Source organism: Apium graveolens, chromosome 4 (assembly GCF_009905375.1).
Source record: "Apium graveolens cultivar Ventura chromosome 4, ASM990537v1, whole genome shotgun sequence".
Taxonomy (NCBI): Eukaryota; Viridiplantae; Streptophyta; class Magnoliopsida; order Apiales; family Apiaceae; genus Apium; species Apium graveolens.
The window spans coordinates 27,537,283-27,558,936 of NC_133650.1; the positions used below are offsets into that span (position 1 = coordinate 27,537,283).

The 21,654-nt window shown below is 35.1% G+C and overlaps 1 protein-coding gene and 1 long non-coding RNA gene across 2 annotated transcripts; one reads left to right on the forward strand and one right to left on the reverse strand.

Moving 5' to 3' along the window:
• Positions 1–2,773: 2,773 nt before the first annotated feature.
• Positions 2,774–10,501, forward strand: LOC141717912 (uncharacterized). Its single transcript, XM_074520164.1, has 7 exons — positions 2,774–3,078; positions 4,190–4,425; positions 5,222–5,900; positions 6,307–6,670; positions 7,630–7,724; positions 9,045–9,239; positions 9,571–10,501. The coding sequence occupies exons 1-7, from the start codon at positions 2,893–2,895 to the stop codon at positions 10,246–10,248; spliced, it is 2,433 nt and encodes an 810-aa protein (XP_074376265.1). The 5' UTR covers positions 2,774–2,892; the 3' UTR covers positions 10,249–10,501.
• On the reverse strand, positions 8,793–9,642 carry LOC141717913 (uncharacterized). Its single transcript, XR_012573837.1, has 2 exons — positions 9,536–9,642; positions 8,793–9,286 (listed from the first exon to the last, which is right to left on the reverse strand). It is a non-coding gene; the product is annotated as an uncharacterized LOC141717913 (long non-coding RNA).
• Positions 10,502–21,654: the final 11,153 nt, after the last annotated feature.

Below are 21,654 nucleotides of genomic sequence, written 5' to 3' on the forward strand. Positions count from 1 at the left end.
TTTTAGTGAGAATAGAATTCCTTGCCCAGAACTGGAATCTTCAGACCAACATTCTTCTTACCCATGATTGACTGTATAGCTTCAAGATCTTTAAATCCTCTGTAAGTTGAAGGATTGCTCTAATACCAATTGTTATACACTAACAATCAATACTGAAGTAATCTATAGAAGATGGATTGAATACAAATTACAATTTTCAACTTTTTCAAATTTGAACAATTGCTATACTGAAATAAAAATCCAAGACATAAAAATTTCAGGTGGTTTATTTTTGAATTGCCACTTGAGTTATATATTGATGAAATAATTTATGCAAATTGCAAGAATTTCACAACTTCTTTTTACAATATTTCTCTTTAGATATAGTGCTCTCGACTAAACTCAATGAAAAACTTTATATTTATTTCTTTGAGAAGAATCTGCTACACCTTGGTTTATATATTACCAAGTTACACTCTTCACTAGTCAATTCGACACACAGTCTTCTAAGTCCTCTGCATTCTTTCCCGTAAAACTTGACAAATAAGGCTAGATTTTATCTTGATATATTTCTTTGAATATCCCTCTAATTTGTCATGTATGAAAATCGAATATTTCTTCTTCTTCAGAATCCAAGATCACATGCACGTTGTGTCTTGGATCCCTTTTTTAAACTGAGATGTTCTATTAACCCATATGCTTTGTCAGATTTGATATTTGTGCTCTGTCAAGTCACTGTCAATTGCTCTTTGCTACTTTAGCCATTAATAGTGTAAATCTTTTAGCTGTTGATGATCTGATGCCATTAGCCATTGATAGTCTATTCTTCTTAGCCATTGAAGACTCACTTTACTTAGACAGAATTACATGACTTTATATATTTACAATTAACCATTCTATTCTATTTATCCATTGAGTCAGTTTTGACCATGCAATAAATACTTACATCAATGACTGATTATTGAGATTTACATGAAAAATGCTTCAAAAACTTATCAGTTGATATGCTGCTCTGTCAACAACTATCAAAGAATGATAATTAGTCATTGACAGCTACACATATTTAATGAATGATTATACTATATGTTTTGTTCATCATCAAAAATAGATTTAATTTCTAACACAGTTCATTCGAAATAATTTAAAATTCATTTAATTCCATAAATATCGAAAATGCTAGAGGATCTTGATAAAATTATAAAATATTAAAAAATGCTTTAAAAATTGAAAATCAACAATGTTTACTCAAAAATCGTATTATAACTTATTTTTAACAACCGCGCGAAGCACGGTTTTTTCACATAGTTTATTAATGAACTTGATACACACTTCTATCAACGACTTCTTTCCTGGTGCTACTAAGATCAAATGTATATACTTAATATTCATTCTGTACAGATTCCAGTGAAAGTAGTACTATTTGCAAGTCGTCATTGTCGTTCTAGGTTGAGTTATCCAAAACAACATTATTGAGATAACATATTCAGTTTCAATCTTGCTCAACACATAATAAGATAAAGATTACGATGATCTCGATGTAACTTGTTAAATTATAATTTATATTTTAAGATTGGTTGAGTAAAAAATATATACGAATTATTAGTGAATAACTCGACACTGTTCCAGAGCAAACTCATGTCCTGACCATCACTTTTCGTTTGGTTGTTAAACTCGATTCGGTTCGACTCTTTCAATTTTTTTTACTTGACTCGGTTCGTCGGTCCGGACATATATTAACTCAGCTCAGTTTGTGTACTCAAGTATTTTTGAAAAAAATTATGAGATGCAAAAATGTAATATATCGTTAATACTTATATTAAATAAATTGATATAATCCGATAAAAAAATAAATTGATACAAAAAAAATGTTCTAAAATTCGGAAATTAAGAAATTGGAATTGTTTGATGAAGGAACCTTTCATTAATTAATCAGATAATCGGTGAGTAATCAGATTGATTAATTAGAGTATTACTTGGAAGCAATTTAATTAATTAAATAATGACATAAAATTCCATTTAAATTTCATTAAGTTTTCAAAAAATTTACAAAAATAATACCACATATAATTAGTTCATATTTGATGTTTAACCGGTTTATAAATATATTTTGATAATTGATTTATACATAATAACTAATACTCGCTACTTATTATTTAGAAAATTATTATATACTATATATAACTTAGATATAAATTCATGATATGCTAAAAATAGTTACACACCAAATCAAATACAGGTGATTGTGAAATAAATGGATCGATCGAGCAAATTTTCGGGAGAAATAAGAGTAATTTCATTGAAGAAATTTACTTAATGATTAGAGATTTGGATAAATGTACGAGAATTTAACGGCATACGATAGTCAATATAAGTAAACGTATTATTATTAAATATTAACTATTATTTTGAATTTAATTATTTTTTTAAATTTTCACTCTTTGATTGAATCAGTCAATTTTTAATTGAATCGATCGACTTCTAGCCGATTTTTAAAAAAACGTACTTTTACCCGATTTCTGAGTAATCAAGATGAAAAAAAATTATTTCTAACTTTAAAATTGTTATATTTTAAGTCCTGCCATGGTTATAAAAGTCGGTTGATTCTCAAAAATCATCGATAAGCCACTCAATAACCGGTCAAAAAAATATGTCTATTTTGATTGATTACCAATAAGTCACCGATAAATTATTCTATTTTTTAAAAATCTCTCGATAAATCACAAAATAATTCCAATTTCCGAGATATATAAACACCCATCCTCCATTGTACCAACCCCAAAAAGAAAATAAAAATTAGTTAACCGCGTAAGAAATTGCACGAACCCACCTTTTCCAAATTTCCACTCTTCTATTTCAATCCAAATTCAAATCCCTTTTATTCTTGCTAAACCCACTTTTCTTGAACTGAAAAAGATGGGTTTTTTAACTCTCTGTTTTGGGTTCTTTCTTGGCGTGCTTCTGATTGTTTCACTTGAAATTCTGGGTTTATATTTCTTGGTAAAAAGATTAAGTAAAAAGAAAGTTAAAGATGAAGAAACAAAGCACACATCTCCAGAAGTTCATGGAGATCACTTGGATCTTCCTTACCCCAGTAAGCAGGTTTTGTTCTTTCTACCCTTTTGATCACACTCTATATATTGTTTTTACATGTATATGTGTGTATTTATGTATTGAAAGAAATGCCAATATTTATATGTTTTGACATGAAAGTTTGTAGCTGTTTAAAGAAAGTAATGCTAATTGAAATGGTTATTTGTGTTTCGATTTCTAAAAGTTAGGATAGTAGTGTTTTCCTAGTTGATAGAAATAGCCTATAGGTATATGTAAATGTCAATTTACACCTAGCAGCTTTGGGAAAGTTTATGCTCACGGGCTTTTATGGCTTTTATGGAAATGGTCCATTGCGTAAATTATCATACCAATGCAGACAGGGATCCAACAAGAACCAAGATACCTAATCTCTTGTTTATGATTCTAAATGAATTGTGTCACTTCAATATCAAACTCAATGAGCTTGACTTAACATTGTTCGTTTTCTTACAATAAATTTAGCACGACTCAAGATCTCGATTTTGGATCAAAATTTGAAGCTTATCGAGTTGGGTAGAGTTTTATATATGTCTAAATTGAGATTGACTAGTAACAATCATTTAAAATCCATAGAGTATTATCAATTCTCGAAAATTCAAATTGAATAGACCCCACTAAAGCTTGAACTTGGCTAGATAAGCCAGAATACGTAGATGACAAAAGTATACATTCATCACATATATAATATTTTCCACAGGGCCTTAAATTATTATCTATTCAATACATAATTACATTTTTCTATTTATAATTGTTGGTGCAACTACAAATTTTTTTTTTAAAAATTTATAAATATATTATTTGATGTAAAAATATGTTGTTGCAAACAAATTTAGTGCATTGATCTTCGCCAAGCATATGGTTTTAGGAATCAGGACTAGTCCAAGAAAGGTGATAACCGAGTGGGCAATCAAAATGTCTTCTGATACATATCCTCAGGGAGGTGTTAATCTTTTGGATCTTGTCATGAATGTTTATATTAATTAATTTATTGCAGTATATTGTTAAAGATTAAGCCGGATCAAGTTGGTGGTGTCTAGTGTCCTTCACACTTTCACATGATCAACTTTAGTTGTATTGTCTAGGTTCATTTTTCATTGATAGTTACTTATCTATGCACTAGGGAGCAGTGTGGGTTCTAGATTTAGAAAAGGTCCCAAAGAACTGGATCAGCGACAAAGGATCGAGAGAGCAGAAAAGAAAGATTGAGGTCTTGGAAGTTCACCCTGTCCGCAAATATGCTGGCCTCAAGGATCAGGTACTTACAATAACAGAATCAGATGGTTCAAGCACAGTAATCAGGCTGAAGAATTGCACCATAGCAGCTGTGTCTGCTACAAACTTATCTTCAAGAAAATGGTAATGTACTTTGCTTATGGTAGGTTAGAGATGACCTAGTGATTAGCTTGTTAGTTAAAATTTCAAAGTTTGCATGAGGTACATGTGTGTTTGTGGGTCTCTGTGTGTGTGTGGGGGGGGGGGGGGGTCGATGCATGTAACCTATAGACCAGTCTATCTTTTCGTTTTCCTATCAGTTTTTGTCTGCTGTAAAATTTTTTAAGGCGTCCATATTGATCTCTAGAGAAATCCCTTTGACTGAATTCGAGTTCAAGATCATTTGTTGTTATTGTATGTAGACAAGCAACATGTTGGCCTCACGGTCTAATTAATATAAACTTCTGCCAGCCTTTATGTCGTGTATTTCTCCGGATATATGTAGTCTTAAATTTTGACCAACTAGTTTTGCTTGGAGCTGTATCTGAGTAATTGGGGGATGGGAAAATAGTATAGATACTGTTAGCTCTCTTTGGTGGTTATGAAGTCCCTTAAATTAATTAGGTTTTAATTGCAGAACTCGGCCATTTTACCAATTAATGTTCATTATTCGATGCAGATTTTTCATGCATCTTCTGATTGCGTTTGAGAGGGGGGGGGAGAAAGAGAGCGAGAGAGAAATTTATGCATGCTATATTATCTTTTGTTTTGTACTGTTATGCCTATTTTTACTGGTACTCTATGTTTGGTCGACATTACTTTGCCTTTGCCTTAATTGACCATTTATGGGGGTTGCCATTCACAAGTTGATGACTGTTTATGTCCAGTTATGTAGACAGAAAAATTCATGGTTGCTCTAATATCTTTATCTTTTTATTAGGGCCAAAAAGTACCCAATTAAAGTGGAGGCTGAGACTTCAGCAATATACAATGGCAGTAGAAGCTTATTCATTTATTTTGAGACATCTATTGAAAAAGAATCTTGGAGTAAAGCACTTCGTATCTCTTCATGTAGTTCCAATGAAAAACTCAAATCTTTTGCGCAGTTGCGTACGGATTTTCAAAATTTTTTGACTGCTTTAAACACTGAACATCCTTCACTAATGAAACCAACTGTGGGTTTGAATGCCGATTCAGTAGAAAAGTCTACAAAGATTGACGGTTCTTCATCGAAGGTTCGCCACTTCCTTAAAAAACTTGCCAAGAAGTCTTCTAAGAGTGGTGCCGATTACAAGGCAAACTGGAGTTCAGAGGTAGGACGCGGAGGGAAAAATGTGAATGAAAAATCTCGTCTACTTCAGGAGTCTGCTGCAGCCAAAGGCTCTGGAAAGCCTGCTCCAGTTGGAAGAGTACTTAACTCTTTGGATGAAAATGAGGAATTAGCGAACATTAGTCGCGCAGGTAGCACAAGTAGTCGGTCTGTAGTTTCTGAAGCAGACTTCGATGATAGACTTTTTAGTGATGAAGGGACGCTTTGTTGGAATTTAGTGTTATCGCGATTATTCTTCGATGCCCAAGCCAACTCGATGATAAAAAGCTTTGCACAAGCAAGAATTCAGGTATGATTTCTTTAGCAGTTCTGTAATGTGACCTTAAACTGGGCGTCTGTAGCATGTTTTCCTGCCTTTTGCATCTGAATATGAAGGATTTTGTTTCCTAAGACAACTTATTATGCTCTCTCTTCTTAAACTTTTCACGATTTCTATTCTAAATTGAATGCTTCTGAAATCTTTCACAAATTCGGGAAACTAGAGCAAATATGAAATCCAGTCAATTATTAGTCCACTAGCTAGGAACAGTCATAGGTCAGATGGTGGGATGGATAATCTTTCCTTTCTTGTTCTTCCAGAAAGTAGAGTGGGCATGTTGCTTATAATCACTCTGTTTTTCTGAATGCACTATTACAATTTTTCTTTAGAAAGTTTGGATACACAAATATATCTAATACTGATCTCTATCTGACAGAGATCTTTGTCGAATATTAGAACCCCTAGCTACATTGGTGAAGTTATGTGCACTGGTGTACATCTTGGGAATCTTCCTCCATACATTCATGGCATGAGGGTTCTTCCGTCAGACATGAATGACATTCTGGCACTAGAAATTGACGTTGAATATTGTGGTGGTGCAGTGTTAGATATTGAAACAAGGGTTGAAGTTTGCGGTCTTGATATATCAGAAAACATGACTTCAAATTTTGACCCGACCTCTGTTGATGAAGTCGCATCAGATCTTCTAGAAGGTATTGAGCACTACGGAAACCAAGTGAAGCTTTCTAAAGGGGCAGATGAGAAAATGGAGATTAAGAATGAAGGAAATGCTAAATTCGGTTTGTCACATGAACTATTTTCTTGTTACTTTTGTGACTCCATATATGCATTATTTTTGTGCTATGTTTTCATCTGATAAGAATAGACTGCAAATGGTTGGGGGCACAAGGAGTCTACCCTACTCATAACAAGTTAAAAGTAAAAATTATAACATCAACAAGAAAGCGGCCGTACTATCTCTACAATGATCTTAAGCATGAAGGCCCTCGAAGATGTGAAAAGATGACAAAGTATATACCCTATCGAAGCTGAAAAGATGATAAAGTGTGCTCTGAAGTGATTGTCTTATGTACTCCTTATAAAAAGTACCCGAAAAATGTCTATAACACCATTTCAATAAAACATGGAATAATACAGGTTGTAATAGAATCCGAGATTCTTTTTACCTTTGCATATGTGAAATAAAGAGATGTCTCCTGAGATGGGTAATAAGGTTATTATAGCTACTAAAATCTAATTACAAGATCAATACAATAGATTGAACATCCTGTTTGATGCTGCTCTTAGCTCACTCTCTTTTAGTTATGATTCTATATGTGACCGATGAAAGTATCAGTACCTTGTTTACATGGGGCACAAAATATAGAAGACGAATGGATTATAATAAAAAAATTATGAACGTATTACTAGAACTTTAAATACTACCGTCTTTTCCTTTCTATAATAACGAAGTCTGTATTGGACTGAATCCTTAATAATATTCTAGGCTATACTTCATAAATTATGCAAAACATGAAATTCATGCAGTAAGAATGTTGGATTTAGACTTGTGTTGTTGCATGTATTTACATATGGCCATATCAGTTCTAATGTTTTCCTCCAAAGTTACTTATGCTCGGAGAACTAAGTTATATTGTTAAATTCAATACTTATTATTTTTTTAAGTTCAAAGCTTTTATAATTTAGATGTAATTTATTCATAAAATACAGCACTGTACTTCAATGACATTTGTGGCAGGTAAGATGAAAAGTTTTAAGAGTTCTCTACAGGAATCAACTTATGCATCTAAATGGAGATCAATTATAAATACTGTCGCTAAGCAAGTTTCAGAAGTTAGTGCTCTCTCTCCTTTTTTTTGTCGCTTTTGTGATGAATTATAAATTTTTTCCTAGTGATTGTTCAAGGATTCTATATTTTGTTTACTTATTGGTAGCTCACATTAAATAGTGGGTGTTGGTCCTAAATGTCACTTTGGGATGAAAAATGGTTCAAAATATCACTTCTGGAAATTATGGCCCAAAATGTCATTTCAAGACGCTACATTGTGTAGTGTTTAGGAAAAAAGCCAAAAACGCTACATCGTGTAGCTTTATGCTTTTCTTTTTTAAATGTGCAACACGTGAGATAAAGTTGTGTTATGGCACCAAACGCTACATCATGTAGCCTTTTGGCTCCAAAATACTACTTCATCTTGTGTTTTATACATATAATTTTTTTTAAAAAAAAGAATTTTAAATCCAAATAAAAATTTGTTAATTCCTAAAATAATAAAAAATTGTTTAATTCATAATTCACTCTTAAATTGTTTAATTTATTTATAAATATTTCTAAACCCAAAAAGGGATTGGTGAACCTTAAAATGTTTAAAATTATTAAATTAAGTTACACCCTTAAATTTAAAATTGTTTAATTTAAAGTTTACATTTTTGATTCTAGGGCCCTAAATTAAATTAGGGTTTAGGCTCTAGAGCCTAAACTATAAAATCCTAAACCCTAAATCGGTGTATGTTTTATTAATTTCTAATTTTTTAATATTTTTAAAACCCAAAAGGGGATTGATGAAGCCTAAAATGTTAAAAATTGTTGAATTAAATTAGATGTGTCTTTTTTTTTTTAATATTTCTAAAAGCCAAAAGAGGATTATTGAACCCTAAAGAATTAAAAATTGTTAAATTAGGGTACATAATTAAATTTAAAAATATTAATTTTAAAATGACTATTGAAAACATAACATTAAATGGTGTTCAGGCCCAAAACGATATACAACAAAAAACTAAAGAAAGGTAGAAACCACCAAAACGCTATATGATATAGCATGGTGGCACTACTAAATTAAAAAAAAGAGAGGTCAAAACGCTACACGAAGTAGCGTTTTTGATCTGTTACAAAACACTATACGATATAATATGGTGAGGTGACATTTGGACCTTAATTTTCAATAGTGACATTTTGGGCAATTTTCACTGAAATGGTGACATTTTGGTCCATATCTCTTATATAGTATGGGATTTTTATTCAATTTAGTGGCCTAGTTACATAATGAACATATATTCTTTAGCACCATTGAGGTACCATCAGCTACAAAAAGTCATGTTCCACAACTTTTTTTCTATAGTGTTACCACCTACTGATTGATCTTCTAATAACTGAAGGTGCCAATCTCTCTGGGAATAAGGGTAGCATCCCTTCGAGGAACTCTGAGGTTAGAGATAAAAGCTCCCCCATCTGACCAAATATGGCTTGCATTCACATCTGTACCTGATATTGATCTAAACTTGGAGTCTTCTGTTGGGGAGCACAAGATTACCAATGGACATATTGCTCTGTTCCTGATCAATCGGTTTAAGGTCAGATAACTTGACTCATGTCAAAGAGCTATGCCATTTCCTTTGTCCTGTATGATGATATTGCCATGTTAGTCACATGTTATTTGTATTATAAGTTAATTTCTTATTGTTTCTTTATTCTTAATTTAGTTTTCAGCAAGGCCAACTATCTAAAGAAATGTTTCCAACCCAGTATTTTGTCATGTTTGTTTTAGTATACAAGTTGTTTGTTTAAAATTAGTTATTGTAATGGAATTATGGCTGTACTAATGCTTCTACTGATGTGTAACTTTACAGTGGTAACTTGTGTGTTTTACCTTTTTCTAAGTCTTTTCTGTTGTCATGGATGCAGTCAGCCATTCGTGAAACTATGGTACTTCCTAATTATGAAAATGCATACATCCCATTCATGATAGCCGAAAAAGATGACTGGCTCCCGAGGCATGCGGCTCCATTTATTTGGGTAAATCAAGAAGCAGGCACTGAATCCACTACCATACATGAAACACCAAGATCCCAACAGAAGGAAGGAACAGAATTAAGTGGACCCAATATGAAAGCACACAGTGAGTCAGAATATAATGAAAACAAAATTGAAACATCCAATGGTCTGCAAACCAAGAAATCCTTGTCAACATCATCAGAGTCCACTAATCTATCACCTCTTAGTGAAAATCCAGTGCAAGATTTTAAAACATCATTGCTAGAAGCTGGTGAAGTAGAACCAACTCCCTTGTTGAGTAAAGAGGAGCATTTGGAGAGGCAAGAACTGAACCCAGAAACTCAATCACCATCACGATCAGCGAGTATAAGTGATTCATCATCTCGTTCAGCAAGTATAATGGATGAGGAGACTCATTTAATGCAGGGAGATGATTCAAGGCCAAAAAGAATGGGGAATACACGTGCAAAGATGCTTGGTTTGGGGAAGAAGATGGGGGAAAAACTTGAAGAGAGGAGGCGTCATATTGAAGAGAAAGGCAGAAACATAGTAGAGAGGATGCGAGCGCCTGAGAAGAGTGGCTCCTAATATGATTTTGTGATACACATATAGAGTTACAAGACACAGTCAACGCAGTCTGCAGACCTATAATCATCCGAGTCAAAGTGATCGACCCACTCAACTAAAAATTAAGAATTTTGACAAAGGCTAATGACAGTGCATCAGAAGTCTAAGTTTTTTATTCTGCAACTAGTAGCAATTTCAGATTCCATGTTAAACATATACATGAGTATGTCTTATTGCATTCAAAACAGTCATATCTTTAAGATGATTAAAGTCTTGTATTTTTTTTGTTTTTTGTTCATCTATTGAAAGGTACATAGTCCTCTTACCACCCTTGATTCTACTCATGAAGGTTAAAACTAAATCGCTTTAGATGACGAAAATATCACTTATATTTAGCATTTCAGGCATCCTACAGGTCATGGAATTCCAAGCTAGCAGATACATGACCCTATACTGAATTTGGAGTCTGGTCGTGTAATTTATACCAATACATTGTCTTAACATACTCGCGCATCATGGGTGTTTGGATAATATAAAGAGCTACTTATAAGGGAAAATAAGTCGAAGATAAGTAGTGTACTTTCTAATTTATTAATAGTTCTTTCAATAATTTTCTAAATATTTTATTTGAGCCACTGATTAACTTAGGGTGATGTTTCTTTCGGGCGATTGTAATGCTGGGATTATTATTCCAGATATAATAATCCCGTCATTGATAATTTTATGAATTAAATCTTTTATATAATTATATTCCATTTTTGTTTCTGAGGTAATAAGTTTATGATTTGGACTATAACTTTTAGATTTTTATGTAAACAAACAAAATAAACACGGGATTAGACATTCAAAACGAAAATAGTCCAATCCATATCTCTGTTGTTCATCGACAAGGATACTCTACTTCTTTCTCCAAACTTCAATATCTATTTTTTTTTTCTGAATAAGAACTACTAATCAAGTAATTATATTAGTTAGTGCGGTTTATTTTGGTTCACATGATTTGCAAACTATTGCGTGAACCGTATGATTTATCTAGGTGCACTAAAAGATAGCAGTTACGGGTTATCTACGATAAAAAAAATTAAAATTAAAATTAAAATTTATATTTATTATGCCAGTTTGGAAAATGGGAGAAGGATACTGCAGGGTAAAATCTTGATAACGGATTTGGGGTACATAATGCTACGACACTACTCACTCAATCAAGTATTAGTCACTAATAGATCATTTAATATAAGATAATTTACACAAGTACAGATAAATATACGAGTTAAGTTCTATGGAGATAAGGAAACTACATAATGGAGTTAAGTACAGATAAATTTTTTAAAACAAGGAAAGAAGATAAGGCAGGTGCGAAATTACAGGCAAGAGGGAGAAACAGAATCAATTAGCAAGGATAAGGGTTTGGCGAAAATGAAGGAAACTAATTTTAAGGGATTTTCAACGACGTCAAATTTATTATATGGATTAAATGAAGAGGAAAATGATGTGATCCAGTTGGAGGACCGTAAAAGAAGGAGGGGCCTAAACAATGGGCTGGGTATTATGGAAATTGATATGGGCCAGAACCAACATGTCGTCCAGACAAGTCAGAGAACTAAAGAAACTGATTTTTCCAACGAGGATTTTTCAGTGTCTTCACAATCTAGTCCGGCTGAGCTTGCTAAGCAAGCCAGCCATCACCAATGAATGTAATAGGTTGGAACTGTCGAGGTGTGGGCTCATCTCGCACAGTTCGAGTGTTAAAGGAGATGATTGGATCTCACAAGCCCGATATCTTATTTTTATCTGAAACTCTAGCTGGTAGTAATAAAATAGAAGCTCTGGCTTCGAAATTGGGTTTTGTTAATTTCTTTTCGGTGGACAAGCAAGGTCATGGGGGAGGGTTGGTGATGTTTTGGAAGCATAATATAGTAGGTAGTGTGGTTGCATCTTCTAGCAATCACATAGACCTTGTGGTGAAAGAGAGAACTGGTAGTGATTGGCGTTTAACAGGGTTCTATGGTTATCCGGAAAGGGAGAGGAGACAGGAGTCGTGGAATTTTATCCGTACGTTGGCTACAGCTTCTACTCTACCTTGGTGTGTGTTGGGGGACTTTAACGACTTAATGAGTAATGATGAAAAGAAGGGAAGACACAAACACCCTCAAAACCTGTTGGATGGCTTTCGTAATACTATTGAGGACTGCTCTCTGATTGAACTTGATCTTAAGGGTGGCGACTTTACGTGGGAGAAGAGCAAAGGGACTTCTAACTGGGTACAAGAAAGATTGGACAGGTGTTTTGCTAGCAGCGATTGGTGGAGTAAGTTTCCCTTATGCACTCTCACAGTGTTTCATGCCATAGTTTCTGACCACGAGCCTTTAAAGTTAGAACTGTTGAACTCTAAAATTCCAGCGAAACAATTTCGCTTCAGGTTCGAAAACACGTGGTTAAAAGAAAGTACTTTTCATGCAGAGGTTTCAAAATTCTGGCACAATCTTCCTTCTATGCATCTGCTGCCTAAATTATTCGAAGTCTCGAAGTATATGGCAAAATGGGGTCGAGGTTTCTTTCACAAATTCAGAGAAAAGGTAGCGAAACAGAAAGAGATTATTGATGGGCTGAAAAATAGAGAGGACGATGATGGTGTGCAGATGTATTTCGATGAGAAAGATAGACTTGAGGAGATTCTGAGCCATGAAGAAGCTTACTGGAAACAAAGAGCCAAATCATTTTGGCTTAAGGATGGAGATACGAATTCAAAGTATTTTCATGCTGCAGCTTCAAGTAGGAAAAAGCTAAACTATTTAACTGGTCTCAAGAATGCAGAGGGGATTCTTATTAGTAATCACGAAGACATGTGTGAATTACTAAAAGATTATTTCAATAAGGTTTTTACAGAGGAGGGGGGAGGCGTTAGCAACAACAACTATGAATCGGATGTGAGAATTACGTGTAGCCAGAACGCGAGTCTCACGGAGGAACTCTCTTTCACTGAGTTTACTCAAGCTGTAAAAAGTATGCATCCTGATAAAGCAAGCGGGCCCGATGGTCTTAACCCGGCTTTCTTTCAGCACTTCTGGGATATGCTCGGAACCGAGGTGTATAAATGTTGTAAGCAGTGGCTGGTAGAGGGAGCATTTTCATCTGAGGTAAATGATACTACTTTGGTGTTAATCCCGAAGAAGGATAATGTGGATGACCCTAAAGATCTTCGGCCCATAGCATTGTGCAACGTCCTTTATAAAATTTTGGCAAAAGTTTTGGCCAATCGCCTCCAAAAAATTCTTCCCGATGTTATTTCCGAAGAGCAATCAGCTTTTGTACCGGGGCGTAATATCTCAGATAATGTTCTTGTTGCGTTTGAAGTCTTGCACTACATGAAACGGAAAAATAGTGGGGCTGAAGGAGAGGTGGCGTTGAAACTTGATATTAGCAAAGCATATGATCGCGTTAATTGGAATTATTTGAGAGATAGAATGGTTAGCATGGGATTTTCAGAGAAATGGATTAAGTGGGTTATGCTCTGTGTTACTACGGTGTCGTACTCTATCTCTTTTCAAGGCTCGTTTATTGGTCCTATTATCCCTACTCGAGGACTCCGTCAAGGAGACCCCCTGTCACCATATCTATTTTTGCTTTGCGTAGAGGGTTTGTCTAATGCTCTCAAAACAGCTGGTGATCATGGTCAGATTCATGGGTGTCGAATATGTGAGGCTGCTCCCTCAGTAACGCATTTGTTATTTGCCGATGACAGCTTTTTATTCTTTAAAGCTACTGCTAATGAGGCCTCAATAGTTAAAAATGTTCTAGATGCATATGAGAATTGGTCGGGACAAGCTGTTAACTATCAAAAATCGGCTATTTTCTTTAGTTCTAATGTGAGAAGAGACAAACAACAGGAGATTATGGAGGTGCTTGGAGTGCATAATGATATAGGAGAAAGTAAGTACCTCGGATTGCCTTCACTGATTGGAAGATCAAAAAAACTGGTTTTTAAATACTTGAAGGATAAGGTGATTAACAGAATTAAAAGTTGGAGTGCTAAATTGTTATCCCGAGCTGGTAAATTAGTTCTCCTCAAGAATGTAGTGCAAGCGATCCCTGCATATGCGATGTCATGTTTCTTGTTGCCTAAATCAATTGGACAGGAAATTCAAAAGATCATGAATGCATTTTGGTGGCAGTCTAACTCAGCAAATAGCAAGGGTATTCGATGGCTAGCTTGGGAACGGATGTGTATGTCAAAGGAAAGCGGGGGTTTGGGTTTCAGAGACGTCTATGGCTTTAACTTGGCCCTTCTTGGTAAACAATGTTGGAGTTTGATCAAGAGACCAAATGCTCTAGTAACGAGAGTGTTAAAAGCCAGGTACTACCCATCTTGTCATATTCTTGATGCCAAACGATCTGGGGGAGTGAGCTACACATGGTCTGGCATATGGGAAGCGAAAGAGGAAATGAAGAAGGGTCTAAGATGGGTTTTGGGGGATGGCGAATCGATCAATATTGGGTCTGATAGATGGTTGAGGTCTCTGGATACGTTTTGTGCTAATGCATCTACTACTAGTGATTGGGCAAAACGATCGAAGGTGTCAACATTTTTTAAGGCGAACAGGAAAGAATGGGATGCAGAGAAAATTTATCTTCACTTTAATACAACTGATGCAGGGGCTATTCTTAATACGAGGATTCCACAAAATGGTACAAGAGACAGGATTGCCTGGGTCCATACTACAAATGGACAGTACTCTGTGAAGTCATCGTATTATCAATGGTCACAAGCACACAGTGTTGGTGAGGAGATTTCGAGATCAGTGGGGTGGAAACGACTGTGGCAGCTACCAGTTCCGCATAAAATAAGAGTTTTTATTTGGAGGCTATGTCGCAACACTATTCCAGTTAGATACAGGCTTAGTGGAAAAGGAGTTCCAGTCACTATCAGTTGTCCGATGTGCATAGTGGATGTAGAACATTTACGTCATCTATTTTTTGAATGTAGCTTTGCAAGAGAATGTTGGCAACTGCTGGACTTAGACTTTGATATGTATGATATGGAATACGTTTCAAACTGGCTAGTTAGTTTTTTTGCTACTGAGTAGTTGAAGGTTTTGGATAAAATGGCTGCTATGTTGTGGGGGATTTGGTATGCTCGGAATAAACGTATTTTCGAAGGTAAAGTTATGACTCCTGCAGTTGTTAAGGCCTGGTGCTTGAAGCAAGTTGATGAATGGCAGGCTATGAATATAAAATCTGCTCATGCTCAGAATACTGGAGATGTCGCGGGGAATGGTAACCAGAGGTGGAAAAGGCCTAGGGAGGGTCATCTTAAAGTTAATGTTGATGCAGCTGTTACAGAGGGTCAAGGTTTTTTCTCGGTGGGTATGGTGCTAAGGGACCATCAAGGTCAGTTTATGGCAGGAAAAACGATGAGGTTCGAAGGGGAAGTCACAGTTTTTGAAGCTGAAGCAACTGGTATCTTGGAGGCAGTGTTATGGGCTCGAGAGTGGACTGCAGATTTGGTCACGATCGAAAGTGACTCACTCCTCAGCGTCAATGCAGTTAATCAAAATCAGAGTTGCCTTCTGGAACTTGGTGATTTGCTGCAATATTGCCGAGAGTTACTTCGTAGTAATGGTAGATTAGTTCTTTGTCATGTTAAAAAGCACGCGAACAAGGTAGCTCATCAGTTAGCTAAATTTCCTTGTGAGCCTAATAGCTTTATTGTTTACTCGTCTCCTCCATCCTTAATGTTGGAGACACTTGTGTCGGATGATTTGCTTTTCTAATGAAATCATTTTGATCAAAAAAAAAAAAAAAAAGAAGTTCTATGGAGACTTGTTAGTCCATAACAATACAACAAGAATAACAGAAAGGTGAGTTGAATGTAATTATGGCTACTTTTTCAAGATTTAAAACAGTTCTAACTCGACAAATATATAAGTGTTTGATTTGCAGATTGCAGAATGAAGTAGTTATATAAATCAAAACACAAAGTAATAAAAAACAAGTTTTTAAAACTTTCTGGTGGATTTGAAAGTATACACCAGAGATATATATATCGAATGAGAACTCTGTGAAGGTTGAATAGCTCACAGCTGCTTACAAGTAGAACAAACAACCTACAGAGAAATTCTTGACAAGTACAGCTTTTTCAATCTCTCTTTGAAATGTGTTTGCTTAGTTGAATGTTCTACTAGCTACACTTGGTTTATATATCACCAAGTTTACATGACAATAAGACAAGATAATAAAACAAACATATCTAATCTATCTCCATGCTACTTCACTACTCTATTCCAGCATCTTTGAATAAATTCACAATTGCATGGAAATGGTAATGCTTCTTTGTTCTCAAATTTCTGCTTAACAGGCTGTCACATTTCTTTTACAAACACCCAACGCATGTGACTGTGTTGTCACTGTCAACAGATATTTGAATTTGATCATCCGTCGGGTAGCTTTGTTGATCATCCGTCGGGTAGCTTTGTTAGCTATTTGTCACTTGACTCCATTTCACTTATACAGAATTACAAGACATCTTACATTTACAATTAATCAACCTATTCTGCATATCCACTAGTAGTCAACATGACTCATATACTCCTACAGAATCTACACAAAGTTGTTTGCAGAAATATGCTACAATACTTATTTGTTACATAAGCTACTCACCCGGTGGATGTCAAATCGTCATCCGTCGGGACTATATTAAATCATCCGTCAGACTATATTTGATCATCCGTCGAGTGCTACAAAATACACTGTTAAATCTACTAAGGTGTTTTGTTTAATTTATCATCAAGTTCACAACATATTCCTAACAATCTTCCCCAATTTATGTCTACTGGAATTGTAGCCATTAATTAAGAGAAACTTGATGATAACAAAACACCCTAAAAATACAGAATGAAAATAGTAGATAAACTGAGGGTGTCCAACCACCACACATATTTCTTTACCATTTCTGTAAATTTTGGCAATTCTTCTTTTAAGTGCTGAATCAGCTGGATCCTTGAAAAATGCAATTGACCTAGCCAACAGCTTCTTCTCATCCGTCCTAGGTGTTTCACACACAATATCCATATGATTTTTTTCTGAAAACTTTGAGTAGTTTCTTTTAGGCTTCATGATCAACTTTGCTTTTGGAGATTTGATGCAAGATGTTTGACCCTTTTCCAAATAATCCAAACTCATTTCATTCACAGAGATGTGCTTGACTTGAGAGTGATGATTAAAGACTTTTTCTGGTTTTTGAATTGGTCCAAATTTCTATTAAATTTCTACATCATTTTCCTCCATTTTTCTTTTAATTCCTTCTCAGCTGCTGCTACATCAATCTTTAGCAGTTTATCATTTGTTTCCAGTTTTGCTGCTGACAGATTTATGATGTCAATGCTGTCCATGGCTGGTGGCTTTGTGAAAGCAATTGTTGGCACAATTACTTTGCTGACTTGGATGTTGAACTGTTTCTCCCCCTCACTAGATGAGCCTTTCTCCCCCTTTTTGTTAGCATCAAGTTGGAGAATGGAAGGGAGTTGAGCAGCCACCAACTGTTGGAGCAGAGCAGTCTGAGTTTCTTGATTAGCAAGTATCTTGGCCATTGACTTCTCCACATCAAATAATCCAGAGTCCATGGCCTCAACCTTTCTATTGAGATCAGCTTCCTTCCTTAGCTTCTGAGCTATCTCATTCATGGTAGTTCCAGGAAGTCTAGGATCCAACCTTGCTATGAAATCCTGTTTTACTTCAGAGACTTCCTGCTTGATTTCATCTACACTTTTCACTGTATTGGAGAGCTTGAATCTTATGCAGCTGGAGTGCTTCAAGATGTGCTGTAAGTAGCCTCTTTATGTTGGCATTTGTAGATGCTTGAATGGCTATTTGGGTGTCATGAATCAGCTTGAATAGTGTTGATTGGAGATGTGAGTACAAAATACACTGTTAAATCTACTAATAAGTTTACTCACAGCTGACGGATGTGGCTCTTTGTCACTCGACGGAGTTATCCGACGGATGATTTTCATCATCCTCGAGTCCACATCTGTCAACAATCCTTCAACCAAATTAGACTCAAGCTTCTCTTTACTCTTCTTCCAGGCTGCATCACAAAAGGACTCAATACCTTAAATTTTAGTGATTTGAGCATGGACATCTCTGGATGATTTTCATGCTTTAATCACTTCCTGTTCTCGTTCAAGCTGCTTCTTTAAAATCACTTCTTTCTTCAAGGACTCAGTTAATTCATCCTTAGCAATCTTACACTCAATTCTCTAATTTTCAAATTCAATAAACTGAGACTCTAGCACATTATTTCTCTCACTTAAAAACATATTGTTTTCCTTAATTTTAGCATTTTCCTTAGCGAAGGACTTAAGTGTAACACGCAAGTGATATAATTCTGTGGACATGTCATTTATGGCAACATTACACTCAGCTTTAGATAAATGTGCTAGGTTAGTGGTGATTACCTGATTACTTGAAGAACTTGTTTCTGTTTCATTAGACTTGGTCATCAGGGTTAGATTGACATAGTTTGTTTCTTCATCTTCATCCAAACCATCTGCAGCCCAGTCATTCTCTCGTGTGATGAAAGCCCTTTCCTTTTGTTTGAGCAGCTCAAAGTATTTCTTTTTATAATCAACAGGCTCAAACTTCTTCTTGCTAGAATCAGACTTTCTACATTCACTTGCAAAATGCCCTATCAAGCCACATTTGAAATATTTGAATTTGGATGAATCCACCATATTTTTACTTGGCCTAGCTACTCCAAAATTCTTTTTGAATTTGAGCTTGGAAAATCTTCTGGATATGAATGCTAAATGTTCATCAATATCATCCATGTCATCTTGGCTCAAATGATCTTCATTTTCAGCTACCAGCCCTTTACCCTTGCTTTCACAGACTTTTGATGTAGACTCAACAGCTTTTACCTTCATTTCATTCTCCTTCTCTAATTCAGCAACCAGTGCTATGGACCCTCCTTTTGTTCCTTCCTTTCTCCATCCTCTCATCTTGCTCTATTTCAAGCTCATAAGTTTTTGGGATGCCATACAGTCTCTCCGAGGTGAACTCCTTGTAATCCTGAGAATTTCTCAATGAGACTGTCATTGGCTTCCACTCTTTTGGAAGAGATCTAAGGAACTTGAGGTTAAAGTCTTTTGTTTGATAGACTCTTTCATGCAACTTTAGAGCATTTAGTAGCTTTTGAAATCTACTAAATATATCAGTGAGAGACTCACTATGTTCACAGTGGAAGTGCTCATATTGCTGAATTAGCAGCTGCATCTTATTGATAGACCTTTCATAATGCTCAGTACCATCACAAATAATCTGGATTGTGTCCCACACCTCTTTGGATATTTTGTAGTTAATGATGTTATCAAAAATATCACCATCAACTCCATTGAACAATATATTCATGGCCTTCTTGTCTTTCCAGACTTGCTCAATATCAAGATCTGACCATTCATGCCTAGGTTTGGGAACAGATGGTTCATTGCCAGTTGCAGCTCTCATTGGTACAGGAGGACCTCTCTCTATGCAATCCATATAAGCCTCATCTTGGGAAAGAAGATGTAGGTGCATTTTCACCTTCCAGTGGTGATAATTATCTTTGTCCAGAAATGGAATTTTGACTCCAACATCCTTCTTGTTCATCTTGCTGTTTGTTGTGATCTTTACACTCTTTGTACTTCAAGAGCTTGCTCTGATACCAATTGTTAGTCCCTAATAATAGAACAAGAATTACAGAAGGGGGGTAGAATGTAATTCTGGTTACTTTTCAAGATTTAAAACAGTTCTAACTCGACAAATATATAAGTGTTTGATTTGCAGATTGCGGAATGAAGTAGTTATATAAATCAAAACACAAAGTAATAAAAACACAAGCTTTTAAAACTTTCTGGTGGATTTGAAAGTATCCACCATATATATATATATATATATATATATATATATATCGAATGAGAACTCTGTGAAGGTCGAATAGCTCACAGCTTCTTACAAGTAGAACAAACAAACTACAGAGAAATTCTTGACAAGTACAGCTTTTTCTTTGTCTCTTTGAAATGTGTTTGCTTAGTTGAATGTTCTACTAGCTACAAATGGTTTATATATCACCAAGTTTACATGAAAATAAGATAAGATAATAAAACAAACATATCTAATCTATCTCCATGCTACTTCACTACTCTATTCCAGCATCTTTGAATAACTTCACAATTGCATGGAAATGGTAATGCTTATTTGTTCTCAAGTTTCTGCTTAACAGGCTGCCACATTCCTTTTACAAACACCCAACACATGTGACTGTGTTATCACTGTCAACCGATATTTGAATTTGATCATCCGTCGGGTACATGCTTGTCATCCATCGGGTAGCTTTGTTGATCATCCGCCAGGTAGCTTTGTTGCTCATCCGTCGGGTAGCTTTGTTAGCTATTTGTTACTTGACTCCATTTCACTTATATAGAATTACAAGACATCTTATATTTACAATTAATCAACCTATTTTGCCTATCCACTAGTAGTCTACATGACTCATATACTCCTACAAAATCTACACAAAGTTGTTTGCAGAAGTATGCTACAATACTTATTTGTTACATAAGCTACTCACCCGGTGGATATCAAATCGTCATCCGTCGGGACTATATTAAATCATCCGTCAGGGCTATATTTGATCATCCGTCGAGTGCTACAAAATACACTGTTAAATCTACTAAGGTGTTTTATTTAATTTATCATCAAGTTCACAATATATTCCTAACAATATCCCCCAATTTATGTCTACTGGAATTCTAGCCTTAAATTAAGAGGAACTTGATGATAACAAAACACCCTAAAAATATATAATGAAAATAGTAGATAAAACTGGTAAGTGCTATAATATTTATTGAAAATTGAACAAAGCAAAGTATGCAAAGAAGTTGCTCACAATTATTATCAAGGTGCTCCTCTAGCCTGAGCAGATTTATTTCCTTGATTGTCTGGATTTCTTCCCAAGCCTCTTGTTGCTAAATTTGGTAGTTTTCCGTAATTTGCAAACCATAACTTGTAGAACTTTAAAATGCCAGGAGGTGTCATGTAGATTTGTTTATGCACAAAACTCTACGAGGAGGCACTAATAGATGTAATTCTGGAGTTAGGGTTATAAATAAATTAAACTGTTCAGGAGCTACTAAAACTCAATTAGTTAGATATTCGAATTTAACTTGGTAAAAATAGAGACGAGCCGGAACTTGAGATATTCGAATCCTTTGTCGAGCCGAGCTTGAACTTTAAATTACTCGGCTCGTAAGGTTCGCGAGACTTATCGAGCATCTACTACTTTTATTTTTTAAATATCAATATATTTTTATCTAAATATATAATTTTTTTTATATTTTATATATTTAATCGAATTGAACTCGAGCCGAACCGATCATATTTTGAGTTTTTTCA